The sequence below is a fragment of the Sardina pilchardus genome, chromosome 17 (genome assembly GCF_963854185.1).
Source record: "Sardina pilchardus chromosome 17, fSarPil1.1, whole genome shotgun sequence".
Taxonomy (NCBI): Eukaryota; Metazoa; Chordata; class Actinopteri; order Clupeiformes; family Clupeidae; genus Sardina; species Sardina pilchardus.
The window spans coordinates 13,390,207-13,404,777 of NC_085010.1; the positions used below are offsets into that span (position 1 = coordinate 13,390,207).

General features: G+C 42.2%; 2 protein-coding genes across 2 annotated transcripts in view; both read left to right on the top strand.

Moving 5' to 3' along the window:
• The first annotated feature begins 5,550 nt into the window (after positions 1-5,550).
• Positions 5,551-9,196, top strand: LOC134061886 (serine protease 27-like). The gene is made up of 6 exons (XM_062517705.1): positions 5,551-5,604; positions 6,183-6,283; positions 6,756-6,835; positions 7,655-7,914; positions 8,211-8,353; positions 8,906-9,196. Exons 1-6 carry the CDS (start codon positions 5,553-5,555, stop codon positions 9,077-9,079), a joined length of 810 nt encoding a protein of 269 aa, XP_062373689.1. The 5' UTR covers positions 5,551-5,552; the 3' UTR covers positions 9,080-9,196.
• Positions 9,197-10,300: 1,104 nt separating this feature from the next.
• Positions 10,301-14,571, top strand: part of cfap54 (cilia and flagella associated protein 54) — a 54,533-nt gene continuing 50,262 nt past the window's right edge. The window contains exons 1-9 of the mRNA XM_062517468.1: positions 10,301-10,449; positions 10,626-10,731; positions 10,821-10,967; positions 11,396-11,564; positions 12,076-12,134; positions 12,432-12,575; positions 12,920-13,033; positions 13,529-13,630; positions 14,519-14,571. The exon at positions 14,519-14,571 is cut by the window's right edge and continues 140 nt beyond it. Of these exons, the coding sequence (XP_062373452.1) occupies positions 10,301-10,449; positions 10,626-10,731; positions 10,821-10,967; positions 11,396-11,564; positions 12,076-12,134; positions 12,432-12,575; positions 12,920-13,033; positions 13,529-13,630; positions 14,519-14,571 (1,043 nt within the window). The remainder of the gene's footprint in view (positions 10,450-10,625; positions 10,732-10,820; positions 10,968-11,395; positions 11,565-12,075; positions 12,135-12,431; positions 12,576-12,919; positions 13,034-13,528; positions 13,631-14,518) is intronic.

Genomic DNA, 14,571 nt, shown 5'->3' on the forward strand with positions numbered 1-14,571 from the left:
AACTTTATGATTTTATTTTATTTTCATACTTGATTGTACAGACAAGTGTCTAATCTCGTTGGAAAGCCCCGGTTCTGCTCTTTCGTGCAGTATTCGTCTCATCGTGGAGCAATGTAACAGAGAATAATGGGTGTGTTTTTTGCGTCCGTCGGGCTCATAGGGTTAATGTTTATTGTTATGTATGTGTATGTGAATATTTGCATGTAGTCTGTATAAGCTTTTGATTTTAACTGTGGTGTTAATGGTACAGCCCCCTTCCCCCACACGTCCTATAGTGGTTCAGTCCAACACTAATTGGGTAATTGGCTAGCCTATTTAAAGCAGGGCTCTTTCACAAAGAGGGAGACACATATGAGAATCACATGGGAGACAGAGAAGCTACATGGAAGAGCTGGAGGTCCTATTTATTCTTTGAAATGTTAAAAGTGCCCTTGCTTGCTGTGAGGCAAAGGGGACAAATCAGTCCATAGTTTCGCGAAGTCGCCTCGTGTGGACCTGTTGCCTAGTCTGTTGCCTAGTGTGTTGCCTAGAAAAGTGTTACCTAGACTAGAGGATATGAATATCCTTGTGTCAGCCTGGACTCCGACCGTGATTCCCTGATCTGCCTGTGGGTGAAATAAATATTATTTTTGTACGGAACTGCTGTCTCCTGCCGCCTCCTTCCCTCCACACCACCTAATCCAGTGGCGCACCTCCCTTAACGTGAGGTGGCCGCCTCACTTTCTCACAGTGCACATTTATTGACTGTACACCAACTGGCCTGTAGATGGCCGAACCCAGTTTCCTGTGAATATCTCAAGAACTGTAAGGGCCTAGGGGCCATGTCACCCCATCCCATAACCACACATGTATTGTGCTACACACACACATGCAGGTACACACACACATACACACCCCCACACATACACACAAAAGCAAGCACACGCATGCACACACTCATATACACAAAAGTTGCAGTAGGGGATGGAAACGAATTGACAAGCATGATTCATTTTTGCGGAGAGAATGTGCAGGACTGTTTTGCAGTACATCTATTCCACCAGTGCTTCTCTCTCTCACTCCTCACATGTGCAAACACTTGTTACTTTATTGAGCACCATCCAATATTGCCTAGTATAGGCCTATGAATAGATATACTTTATATACTGTACCTTCCAATCTGCTCCTAAAAGATTTCCGATTGAAATGGTCAGAACCAGTGCAGATACTTTGAAATGAAAATGAACGGAACTTTAGCATAATGTTCTACAAAAAGTTGACTTTATGTTAAATTCGTCTTTTTTTGCTGTATTTCTGTATTTTTCTCAACACGCACACACAAAGACACGGGTACACACACTCACACTCATGCACACACACACACGCATAAACAAACACACACACAGCAGACATGGAAGCGCACACATGCACAAACTCATTTCCACACACAACATTTGCTAGAGTAGGGGATGGAGTAGGAGTTGGAAACAATTTGACAAGCGTGATTTACTTTTGTGGAGAGAATATGCAGGACTGAGCGGCAATCATATTATGTACCGCTTTGCTGTACATCTAGTTCATGCTGTCATATTTGATAAAAGTCTGCTAGGAAAATCTTTGCTTTCATAAATGGCGTGCTTTCTCACAAAATCACAGAATCACGACTCAACTACTGTATCTGGCTACAATTAAGCATTCTCCTTCCCCAACAGAGCCTAGCCAGTTCGTGCCATCAGTGGCATGCTGAGGCACTTCTCATCTGCTGCTAAACATTCACACACACAGTCACACACACACACACACACACATACACTCACACCTCAAGGTGTGATTTGTGAAAAAAATATCACCTACGTTGTATGTCATAGGTTTGTCTAGCCTTTCACATCCTCTTTTCTCATCACGCTATAGTAATCTACCGTTAATTTCTAAAGCAGGCCATACAGTTGACCATGAAGCCTCTATTTCTTGCTCTAGTTGGCTATGACTAAAGGAAAAGTTTAGCTTGCTTTTCACCACCGGTGATAAATTTACCACAGTTGGAAATTCCTGTCATAGATTGATACATGGTTTTAAAGGCTCTACAAATGAATTAAAAACTCTACGCAACTATGTCAACATTCTCTGTGTGATTGTGTGATATCACACACATACAGTACACACACTCCTCACACAGACCTCAATGAGTCATTTATGATGAAACACACACACTTCTAAAACTAGTTTCTCATGCCATTCACATCCTCTTTTCTTATCAAGCTACAGTAATCTAAGTAAATGGGTCATGCAGTTGAACACAAGGACTTAATTTCTTGCAGCTTTGAAACACACTAGATGGCAAAACCGTAAAGGGAAAGTGTAGCTTGCTTTTCGTTTGTCCATTAAGGATAATTTCTTGAAGATATGTCTCCACTGCTGCCTGATTGATTAAAATAGGGCCTTCTATTCACCGTCAACTGGAAATTACACTACAGTTCAGTAGACCTAGTGATAAGATAATTCTCATAGTTTACACTATGATTCTTAGCAAATGCTGCCAAATTATTATGCATCTTTAGGATGATGGTAAACCCTATAATACAAAACACACTCACACACACACAGGAAGAGAGACAGACGTCAAAAGGCGTGATGTGGTTTTAAAGGTTCTACAAATCAACTTTAAATCTATGGGACTACGTCAATAAGCATACTGTACTCCACTGTACACTGCAGCCCTATGGGCAAAGTTTAAAAAGGCCAGTCTACAGAGGCTACAGGTTGCTTATAATGACTGCTTTAGGATCCTACTGAAGAGGCCTAGGTGTAGTGCTAGTGGCCTGTTTTGTAATGCAGGTGCACCTTCAGAGCATTGCTGAGGAACCTGATGTATACATTTATTTGTCGCCTAAATATGTCACAGAAGAATTACATAGTTATATTGCTGACCGATCCCATAAATAAAGTCGTTACCAGTCACCAATGTGGAGGTACTGGTATGAATGTCTTTTATGAAAATGTGTGAAAATGGGTGTATATGTGTTGGGTGGGGGAAGTTGTTTTTTTGGTCTGTTTATCTGTTTTTTATGTAGGGCTTGTTTGTGTGTTCTTTTATGGACCTTGAGTCTGACAAATAAAATGATGATGATGATGATGATGATGATTGTGTGTGTGCGCGTATGTGTGTGTGTGTGCGTGTGTGTGTGTGTGTGTGTGTGTGTGTGTGTGTGAGTGAGACAACACACACACTCTCTCTCTCTCTCTCTCTCTCTCTCTCTCTCTCTCTCACACACACTGATAGGAAATGCTGCTGTATGACATAATAGAATGCCGATAAACCCTAACACACACACAGACACACACATACACATACAGTACACTTTATACAGTGCACAGTATAATTTGTGATAACACTCCCACTCCAACACTGACATGATTGAGAGATTGTCACTTGACAGCACTTGAATAAAACCTGAACTCCAGTAAAAAGTTTGTCTAGCCGTAGCCATCCACATCCTCTGTTTTGACATTTTGAAAACAGAGCTCTTTTTTTCTACACACTCCACACAATTAACCAAACACCACTCCCAATTAGCAGAACACAACAGGTTGTTAACAAAATGGAATATTTCTGTCAAAACAATAAAAAAAGAATTGATTAAAAAAAAAAACCTATACTGTTCTCATATCACTAACACATTATTTGAATGATTCTACATGTTATACACACCAAAACAATAAATTCAAAACACATCTGTAAAAACCCTCATTCAATATATGGATCTTATTCAGACATATTGTTTGAGAGCATTAGGATAATTTAGATGACAAAAATATTTTTGATGAACCCTCATCAAGCAATGCACAAAACTGATGCTGCAGACAATATTTATTTCTTTCACTATACCATATGTTCAGTTACAGTGACAATCAACAGTAAATGGCAAAATTATACTGTAGTTCTTACTACTAAAAAGTGTAGAAAAAAAATATGTACACAAATAAAAACTACTGTACAATTACAGTCACTGAAGAAAAGCTAAAGCAACAATACAAACAAGTAACACTCTAATCATCTCTCGGTCTAGCTGGATCAGGCCATAAGAGTTCATCCACATCACAGGCTATGGGTGCCTCTCATTTGGACTTTTATACATCCTCCCTGAATGATGGGGCAAAAACAATGGAATAGTCTATCCAGTGTTAGTTAGATCAGTGGGAACGCCCCTCGAGGATCGAGCATCAAGGATCGAGGAGGCATGTTGTGAAGCACCTTATGTCTTCGTTGGCAAGGCAAGACTGCATAACACACCTGAGTTCTGTGTTTTCAATTTTGCGCTTGTCTGCTTATAGAATAGAATAGAAGAATATATACTTGTTTGATCCCGTGAGGGAAATTCAGTTCTCTGCATTTAACCCAATTTAACCGAATTAGTGAACACACAGCACACAGTGAACACACAGTGAGGTGAATCACACAACCCAGAGCAGTGAGCTGCCTGCCCAACCAGCAGCGCTCGGGGAGCAGTGAGGGGTTAGGTGCCTTGCTCAGGGGCACTTCAGCCGTGGTGGACTGGTCGGGGATCGAACCGGCAACCCTCCGGTTACAAGCCCGATGCGCTAACCAGTGCACCACGGCTGCCCACAATATACACACCGTGGATGTGATTATTCAATTTCTTCATTAGTGTGGTCATTGGCAAGCCAGGGCTTTGTAATGAGAAGGAAGTACAATCTTTATCTGTGTGTGAAATGTGTTTTGCGTTTTGACATTCACTGTGTGTAATGTTTTGCAAAAAGTGTGAAGCTGAATTTGTGCTTACTGTTGTGCTACTCTGCGCAGGTGTTTTGCTTCTTAAGTTAAGTTTTGTTAACTGTCTGATAATCTTAATTTTAGTGTGTAAACGATTGAAAAAAAAAACTGTAAGATTGAGGAACAAATCATTAACATTGTGTGACAGGCAAGGGTCTACATTTGGCTGAATGCTCTGGTTTAGTTCTTTGGGATTTTACAAACACGAACGTTGTGGTCAGGTTGTGTCAGTGAACTGGATGCAGCTGTGTAGGTCATGGTAGCTATTTAGTGTGCTTTTGATATCAGGCTGTGGTCAACAGCTAGCCTGGAAGCCAGCCAGAGTGTAACCCTGCCCACAAAATTTAAAGTCGGTAAATTTTTAAGGGTAATGTGGATTTTGTATTTAATTAGGTTTGACCAACCGATTTGAGGGCCATTTGGGTCAATATCCCAGGGCCAATTTTTTTGTCCCAGTACGTCTCGGGCCAGACCTGTAAAATAATTTCTCAAGCACTTATGATATGATACAAATGTAGACATCCAATATGTCTTCTTCACCAAATTACCAATACCGTATAGCTACTCTGTAGATCTATGCATCTTTGGCATTTTAAATTCTATACAAGAGTGATTGCCGACCGAAGAATTGTGGAACGGAGTTTAACACACACATTTTAGAGATGTTGTCCTTTGTTAGAGTGTGTGTGTATGTGTGTGTGTGTGTGTGTGGTAATCTTGGTGGGTGTGTTCATCTCATATATAACAGCAGTGCTCTTGGTGGATCCATCAGACTGCAGAGATGACACTCAGGGTCTGTCTCTGTGTGACCCTGCTGCTCAGCACAGCTATAGGTGAGATGCTGTGTGTGTGTGTGTGTGTGTGTGTGAGACGTGTGTGTCTCAGGCTTCAGTGCTGTCTGTTGGATTATGTTCATGGTGCCATGTCAACAGGTGTGTGTCTCTGTGTGTGTGTGTGTGTGTGTGTGTGTGTGTGTGTGTGTTTGTGATTGTGTGTTTACAGTAACACCTTTAATGTTGTTTAGGTTTGATTGTCAATTGTTCAGTTGAATTTAAATTTGAGTTTTGTGGGATTTTGTATTTAATTAGGTGTATCCAACTGATTTGAGGGCCACTTGGGACAAATATTGCAGGGCCAAGTTTTTGTCCCAGTCCATCCCAGGCTAGGCCTATAAAATAATTTCTCATATGAGCATAGAAGCAGAGACTTTCTAATGAGGTGGGACAGCCCTCAAATAATCCTCCATGGAAATGTACAGTATGTGGTTATTTCGTACTGTAACTACAATATGGCACTTGTCCTGCCCCTTACTGAATATTTAAATGCATGTCCCACATATTTTCCACATATTTTAAGTAACACAGTGTGTTTATCTGCAGGTGTGTGTGTAATGCAGTGTGTTTGTCTGCAGGCTTGCCGCGTCTCAACTCCCGGAGCTCTATAGTTGGGGGAGAGGATGCAGCCCCTGGAAAATGGCCCTGGATGGTGTACCTTAAGTCCACAAATGGAACGGTGTGTGTGTGTGTGTGTGTGTGTGTGTGTGTGTGTTTGAGAGAAGTCCAGTAATGGAACGGTGTGTGTGTGTGTAGTGGCTGGAAAGCTGTCAACTTAAGTCATAGCTTTGAGAGGGGGATGAATTTATGGAATTAAATGGAATTGTTTTTGTTTTTTTGCAGTATATACCTTTAATTAAATAACATTACTTTGTAGAAAGCTGCTTTCACTTTGAAATTAAAGAGGGAATTTTTGTGACTTAAAGTAAAAATAGGGCAAAATAGGCTAAATTAATCAGCTTTCCAAAGGAAAAGCAGAAATGGGTAAGTGGGTGATTACATTTTATAGGCACTGTTCATGTGAGTGCATGTCAGCCAGTAATACATCTTATATCTTTCATATTGGCTCCAAACAGAATTTCTGTGAATTTCAGAATTTCGTGTGTGTGTGTGTGTGTGTGTGTGTGTGTGTGTGTGTGCTCTGTTCTCAGCATGTCAGCTCCTGTGGCGGTTCTCTTATCAACACTAGATGGGTTCTGACTGCCGCCCACTGCGTTGACCGATACAGCTTGTAAGTCTTTATTGTAAGAGTGTGTGTATGTGTGTGTGTGTTAGCCTGACATTGTCATACTACATTGAATCTGATACTGCTTTTCTGTTGCTACAGCGTGTCTGTTGCAAACAAACTCAACCTAAGCTTGCTCAGGTGACTAGATAGACGAGGGTTGCTTACCTGTCCATAATCATAATTTGATTGGTCCAAACAGCTCTGGTCCGAGCATAGTTGCGCCACAACGGAGCAATGCCAAATCGAACTTCCCGACCTCAAATGTTGTGGGCGGGGCTAAATTTGGGTGGTACCCAGGCTGTGTGTGTGTGTGTATGTGTGTGAATTGTTTATGATAGAGAAGTGCCGTACACGCTGGCTCCATAAGTCTTTACTAAACAAATATGTTTTGGCCTACAAGGCATTAATCAGGTTTTTCAATCATTTTTTTTATCACTTTAACTTTTTAACAGGTAATGCAGCAAGGCTAGCCTCCTCCATACTCCTGGTGTAAAAACTACACTCTTCCACTGTCAGGCATGCACAGCTGACAGCAGGGCCTCATTTATTAGGCGTCATTATCTGTCCAGTGAATTAAAGCCCAATTGACGGAAATTTTAAATTAGATGTGAATAACAGGTGACCTGGCCATACATGTAAACATTCCACATATGCTTCATGTCTGAATGTGCGGAAAACCTGTCTGAAAACAGCCATAGTAACATATTTCTCTCTCTCTGTCTCTCTCTCTCTTTCTCTCTCTCTCTCAAACACAATCACACATACACAAATACATGCTCTCTCACACACACACACATCCCCCCCCCCCACACACACACACAGTCGTTTGGAACCAGTCTTGGTCGGTCAGCTGAAGCTTCATGTGCCCAATGGCTTGAAGTACTCCGTAAGTCGTGTCCTGATCCACCCCGGTTACCGTAACAATTGGAGTACGCTGTACAATGACATCGCCCTGGTGCAGCTGGAGACGTCGGTGGTCACCTCCGATCTTGTGATGCCCGTGGCACTGCCCACCCGTCGGGACGTCTTCAACACCAGCTCTGAGTGCTGGGTCACCGGATGGGGCAACGTGGCTGAGAATAGTAAGTGTGTGTCTGTGTGTGTCTCTGTGTGTGTGTGTGTGTGTGTGTGTGTGTGTGTGTGTGTGTGTGTGTGTGTGTAGTATGTGTGTGTGTGTGGGTGTGTGTGTGTGGGTTTGGGTGTGGGTGTGGGTGTACTGTATGTGTGTATATGTGTGTGTCTACGTGTCTGCTTGAGAATGAATGCATGGTTGTAATGCTAGTATGCGTGCCTATGTTGGTGTGTCAGTGTGTGTGTCATCTGTGTGTGTAACTCTAACTCTGTCTCTTTTCTGTCTCGCTGTCTCTCTCTATGTTAGAGCCATTGGGAGGTATGAGGACCCTGCAGCAGCTGAAGCTCCCCCTAGTGGATGACGATACCTGCAGGAAGGTGTATCCTGGTACCAATGATAAGCAGCACCTTTGCGCCGGATACATGCAGGGGGGCAAGGACTCATGCCAGGTGTGTGTGTGTGTGTGTGTGTGTGTGTGTGTGTGTGTGAGAGAGAGAGAGAGAGAGAAATATGTTCTAGTGAACCTGTGTATTAACGAGGAGATTAAGACTTTATGCATTTTCTGTCTATTGCTGCACAATGTAACTATGTTTGAGGTGTGATGTGTGTATGCAGGGGGAGTTCTAAATGTTTTGTATGGGTGTGTGTGTGTCTCACTTTCTGTATCTGTGATCCTATTGGTGTGTGTGTGTGTGTGTGTGTGAGAGAGAGAGAGAGAGAGAAATATGTTCTAGTGAACCTGTGTATTAACGAGGGGATTAAGACTTTATGCATTTTCTCTATTGTGTCTGTTGCTGCACAATGTAACTATGTTTGAGGTGTGATGTGTGTATGCAGGGGGAGTTCTAAATGTTTTGTATGGGTGTGTGTGTGTGTCTCACTTTCTGTATCTGTGATCCTATTGGTGTGTGTGTGTGTGTGTGTGTGTGTGTGTGTGTGTGTTTGTGTGCTATTTCTTTGGTGTGTGTGTGTGTGTGTGTGTGTGTGTGTGGTGTGTGTAGGGTGATTCTGGCGGCCCCCTGGTGTGTAAGTCGTCCTCTGGGAAGTTTGTCCAGGTCGGGGTGGTGAGTTTTGGAGAAGGCTGTGCCCGGCGTGGCTACCCTGGGGTGTACACACGTGTGCGCAGTTACAAAAAACAGTTCATCAATGTCGCCATCCGCAAATTCACCCTCTAGTGGTCATGCAGGGAGGAGAACTACACCTCCACCTGATATTTCTCTGTCCCTCTCTCCTGTTTCTCTTCTGCCTCTCCCCTTGTCTATCTGATCAATAAAATATTTTGCAGCATCAAATTGCTGTGTGTGTGTGTGTGTGTGTGTGTGTTTGTGTAGGCTACATGTCGACCTTTCCACAATCTGTGTTCAGGGTTTTTTCATCAGAGTTATCAAACAGAACGTACATAAAGTGCAGCATTCATATAATGAATCTGAAAGACAACGAAAAGAGTGGGGCAAAAACTGGGTGTGTGACCTGCTGCTGTTGGCCAGCTAGTTAGTTCAGATGTGGAGAAGTCCAGCTTCAGAAAGTAAAGTCCTACCACATACTGTATTTGTTCCAACCATTCACTTAAACCAGCTGATTTTAATTATCACAACTCTTAAGCCAAGTAGAGCAGCTAATTCATGGGTTTCACTAAGTCCCTTTCCACAGGTGTATTAATCAAGCACCATGCAGTCTGCATTCGTAATCTAGGTGGTTGATTTTACACCTGTGGAAAGGGACCTGATGAAACCCATGAATAGACTTCTGAAGTTCGCCTACAAATAATCCTCTGAAGTTTGCCTACAAAATATCTTTGCCCAGAGATCCGGTATCTTGAGGATTTTTTCTCTGAAAAAATAACATGGGCCGAGAGGCCCATGTGAGAATAACAACTCTTAAGTCTGTTTCCATGTCACTTACAAACTTTGATTATGAACACTAATGAGCTGCATATGCATAGTGGATTATACATGAAAAAGCTATTCTTAATTATTTTGTAGGCACATGTAGGCTACATTTTTCCTGAGGCAGGCATGGTTATAGCCTGTATCACTATAGCCTAGCCTACTGGTCATTAATTTGAAGGGCAAAGATAGATGGCTATTCTTGCAGCATGATTGTGTGTTGTACAGTCAATGGATTTGACTACATCCCACTGTCATGAACAAGCTAAAAAACAAAACAAAACAAAAAAAAAACATCGTTCATTGTGGATGGATTTTGTTGAAGAGCAATAGCTACATCTACTGGAGAGATAATGCACAACAAGTCCACAAGAGACCCACCGCTCCCACGTGAACGTTACTATGACAACTCAATGCTTCCCAACCTTCGTGTTTGTTATGTTCTTATGTTTGGTTTGCAGCTAAAGTTAACTACTTAGCTTACTAGCAAGCTACCATTCCTCGACGAAAATGGAGCCACTGCCTGCATGCTACTATGGGAAGATTGACAAGAAAAACCCCGTAATATCAGCCTTTGACGGAGAAATAAAAGAGTTTAAATCATGCATTAAACGTATAAGGGACTCTACAAAGTATGACCAGAACACCTATGTGAGAGGGTGAGTGGCTAACTACTGTAGATGGAGGGTTGGCTAGCTTTTTAATGAACAGAATGACCAAGAAATACTGGTCTACGATGTATTTTGATGATTGTCATGTTAGACAAGCACCACAACATCATACTTACAAATATTATTGGCGTCGTAAATCAATCTGCCTATGTTTACACTGACAGGTCGAAGCTGCTTTTTGAAATATGGAACAAGTATAAACCTCGACTCCCAACGTATTATTATGACCAACACGTTTTGCAAATAGCCGATTTTCTCTTCTCGAACAAGGTATGTTTTACAAACTATCTTTAAATTCTCAACAATCATATGTTCAGTTTCTCACCAAATGATTAACGAAATAATAATCCGCTGTTCAGCTTTACCACCTTGCACAGTGGCAAGGCTACGGACGCTACCTGTGTGAGCACGGTGACATGATGACCATAGACGGTATCAAAGATGTTGACCATTTCAAGTGCGCCTTATTCCCTGATGGCTTCAATACCAACCAAGCTAAGCTTACTGTGAGGCCTACTGCTTTAGAACTAATTATAATCAGTTCTACAGATCTCTCTCTCTCTCTCTCTCTCTCTCTCTCTCTCTCTCTCTCTCTCTCTCTCTCTCTCTCTCTCTCTCTGTCACATACACTCACACTCACATTGACATTCACATCACTCACTCACTCACTCACTCACTCTCACACATACAGACACTCACTCTTTCTCTCTCTCTCTCTCTCTCTCTCTCTCTCTCACACACACACTCACACACACACACACACACACGTGTGAGATGTTTTGGACAGCTGTTAAATTATATCTACCAATTAGTTTTATATTTAACCCTAAACAACAACAGTATCTCACTCAGTAAGTCATGCTAAAGAAAACTGGAGTCTTGCCGTATCACCACCAGCTGACCATGTTGTTTCTCCGCCATCCGTCTGCCTCAGTTCCAAGCGCTCCAGGGCCAGTGTCTGTGCACATTCTACCTGGAGAGAGCCCGAGGCAGAGAACCGAGCCTGGACTCCATCCAGAAGCTTCTCAGCCTGCTGGGATTCCTGCGCATAATGATGCAGGCTGTGCTGCCCCAGGAGAACCTCTGCTGGCTCGTTTACAATGGTGCCCCCAGTTGTTTATTGATATCATTTGGATCTTATTTGTTTATTTATTTACGTGTATGCCCATGATAGAAATGATAGTATAGTGTGTAAAACATGATGTGTATACTATTGTGTAAAACATGTGTAAGTGTAAAAGCACTACAATAGGCTATACGTTTCATTTTGCTGTCATTCAAATTAGCAGTAAAATGAACAGTGAAAATAGACACATGGGGAATAGGGATTGGCTGTCTTTTCCTCTGAGTGGTACAGGCCAATCGACAGGTCTTCATTTCAAACAGGCTAAAGTGCCCTCTGATAAGGATCTCAATTAAATCAATTTGTTATGTGGCATGCCTTCTTGTAGGGTTGAGATGAGAATAGCCAGCCTCATTAACTCTGTGCTGACAATTCAGTGCAGCAGAAGGGTGTGAGACAGTAAGGCACACCATGAAATAAGAAAACACAGCAGTGTGTACTTGTTTTGTACATGCCAGTCATTTTAAGATGTTCTTTCTCATTGCCTTCAGCTTCCCTATATGTATATGACATCTGCAGATACCTTATGTCAGTGAGCCGATCTTCACAGGTAATTGTATTTATTTTTATTATATTAACAGCGTTATGTGAAGTGTCCGTGTGTGTGTGTGTGTGTGTGTGTGTGTGTGTGTGTGTGTGTGTGTGTGTGTGTCCGATTGATCTGTATGTGTATGCTTGTGCCTGTAATCCATTTCCTTCTCTGGCTCTTGGTCTTTTTTCTGTTTCACTCTCTTTCTCTCTCTTTGATCTCTTGCACTCTCTCTCTCTCTCTCTCTCACCCCACCGCTTTTCTCTCTCTCGTGGTCTCTTGTCTCTCCCCATCTCTTCTCGCTCACTCTCTCCCCAGGCTCTGGAGTTCCTGCTGTGGACTTGTGTGTGTCTGGAGACCTCCATCCCACTGCTGTCCCCTCGCTTCCTGGCCTGGAGGACCACGCTCTACTGTGCCGTGTGCCAGTGCTACTACGAGGGCCAGGCAGGCGTCCACGCGGAGGTGGGTCACTGACTCATTCACACACCACACCACTAATGAAAGGAGACTTCTCACTTACATTGAAATGGGCACAGATTCGGAAAAGACTGCTACGTTTTTTTTTTTTCAGTGAGTGTGTGTGTATATCTGTGGTGAGTGTGTGTGTGTGTGTGTGTGTGTGTGTGTGTGTTTGAAAGAGAGAGAGAGAGAGTGTGTTTGTTTGTTCATGTGTCTGTGTAGTGCGTTTGTGTGTGTGCATGTGTGTGTGTGTGTGTGTGTGTGTGTGTGTGTGTGTGTGTGTGTGTGTGTGTGTGTGTGCGTATATAGTCAACAGTGTAACTTCATGTTGTCCTCCTGTCCTGTAGGTGTTTGCAAGACGTGCCTTGGGCAAGGTCAGTGAGCTGGCCAATCTGGAGCATCCTGATCATTCCACCCTCAGCAAAGAGGACCAGAAGGCCTTTAAGGAGGCCACTGTTAAGGTACTGTGAGTGGATAAATAGGATGAATGAATAAAAAGGCAAGTGAATGACAATGCTGTAAGTAAATGAATGAATGAATGAATTACACAGATGAATGATTGAATGATGAATGAATGAATGTATGGATGAATGGGCAGAGGGATGCACAGAAGGATGAATGAATATGTAAAAAAGGATGGATGGATGATGGAATGAATGAATGATGATTGAATTAATGAATGGATGGATGATGGATACATGAGCGGAAGATAGACAGGCAGGTGCATGAATACAGGAATGGATGATGGAATGAATGAATTAATCAATTAATCAATTAATGAGTAAGTAAATAAAGAAGTGAGTGTGAGTGAATGAGTAAGTGATATATAGTGATACTGTATACTGTATGTACTTATAGAGATTAAAATAAAACAGAGCGGTAGGCTGCCTGTTACTAATGAGCACTTTTTAAAATCCTCTCCTCGTTATTGTTGCCTCGCTGTTTCTACACTGCAGCTGGCCATCATGGTGTTTAAAAGGAGTGTGTACGAACCTCGGAGGAAACCCAAAAGCTCATTCAGACCCAAAACCAAGAACTGCCTCAAGGATGCTACAAGTGTGCGTATGCTCTGCTCACAACACATGTGCACACACATGTATGCATGCTGGGACAGTGGTAGTGTAGGCGCTAGGCTAGCATGCAGTAGCCTGGAAAGTTATGGGTTCAATTCCCGGCTTCCATCGTTGTGCGTCTGAGCAAGGCACCAAGCTCCAAGTTGCTCCGGGGACAATGTTATCCCTTGTAATATATAATTGACATATTATGTAAGTCACTTTGAATTGAAAGTGTCTGCTAAATGAATAGAATGTATTCTGTATGGATACGTGCACACATGTACAGTATGTAGCATTAATTACTACCTAAGGTCTCCTTTGCACTGTAGCTTGAATGTTATTTCTAATTTTTTTAATTAGATTAATTTTATTTATTTATTTTTTCTTATTTTTTTTTCGTTTAAATAGAAAATTTAACATCAGTTTGGATAAAATCATGCTAATATACTGTAGCCTCCGACGGCAGACTGTTGCATTATTTCTTTTGCCATACAGTAGTGCCATAGTGCATTTTTTACACTTTTGGTATACATAATCAGTACACAGTTCATACAGAAATGTAGCGATTCATGATTCTCCCATCATTATTAGCCATTGCTGGATGCATGACCTTGGTCTTTATGAAATTTACAATTTAAATAATTTTTTCTCCTTATTTCATCCTCTGCGCATCTTTTCTCTCACCCCATCTCTTCTCTCTCTCCTGATCTCTCTCTCTCTTGCCCTCTCTTCTCTCTCCCCATCTCTTCTCGCTAACTCTCTCTATCTCTCCACATCTCTTCTCTCACCCCATCTCTTCTCTCTCTCCTGATCTCTCTCTCTTGCCCTCTCTTCTTGCTAACTCTCTCTATCTCTCCACATCTCCTCTCTCTCCACATCTCTTCTCTCCAGATGCCATGGCCCCGTAACCACACAGAGCGAATCCTGTTGGAGCTGTTCGAGGG

Excerpts from the sequence above, each read along its gene's own strand:
- LOC134061886 (XM_062517705.1), top strand. The coding sequence starts at position 5,553 with ATGACACTCAGGGTCTGTCTCTGTGTGACCCTGCTGCTCAGCACAGCT. Across the intron at positions 5,605-6,182 it reads GCTGCTCAGCACAGCTATAG|GCTTGCCGCGTCTCAACTCC; the intron begins GTGAGATGCTGT and ends GTTTGTCTGCAG. Across the intron at positions 7,915-8,210 it reads GGGCAACGTGGCTGAGAATA|AGCCATTGGGAGGTATGAGG; the intron begins GTAAGTGTGTGT and ends TCTCTATGTTAG.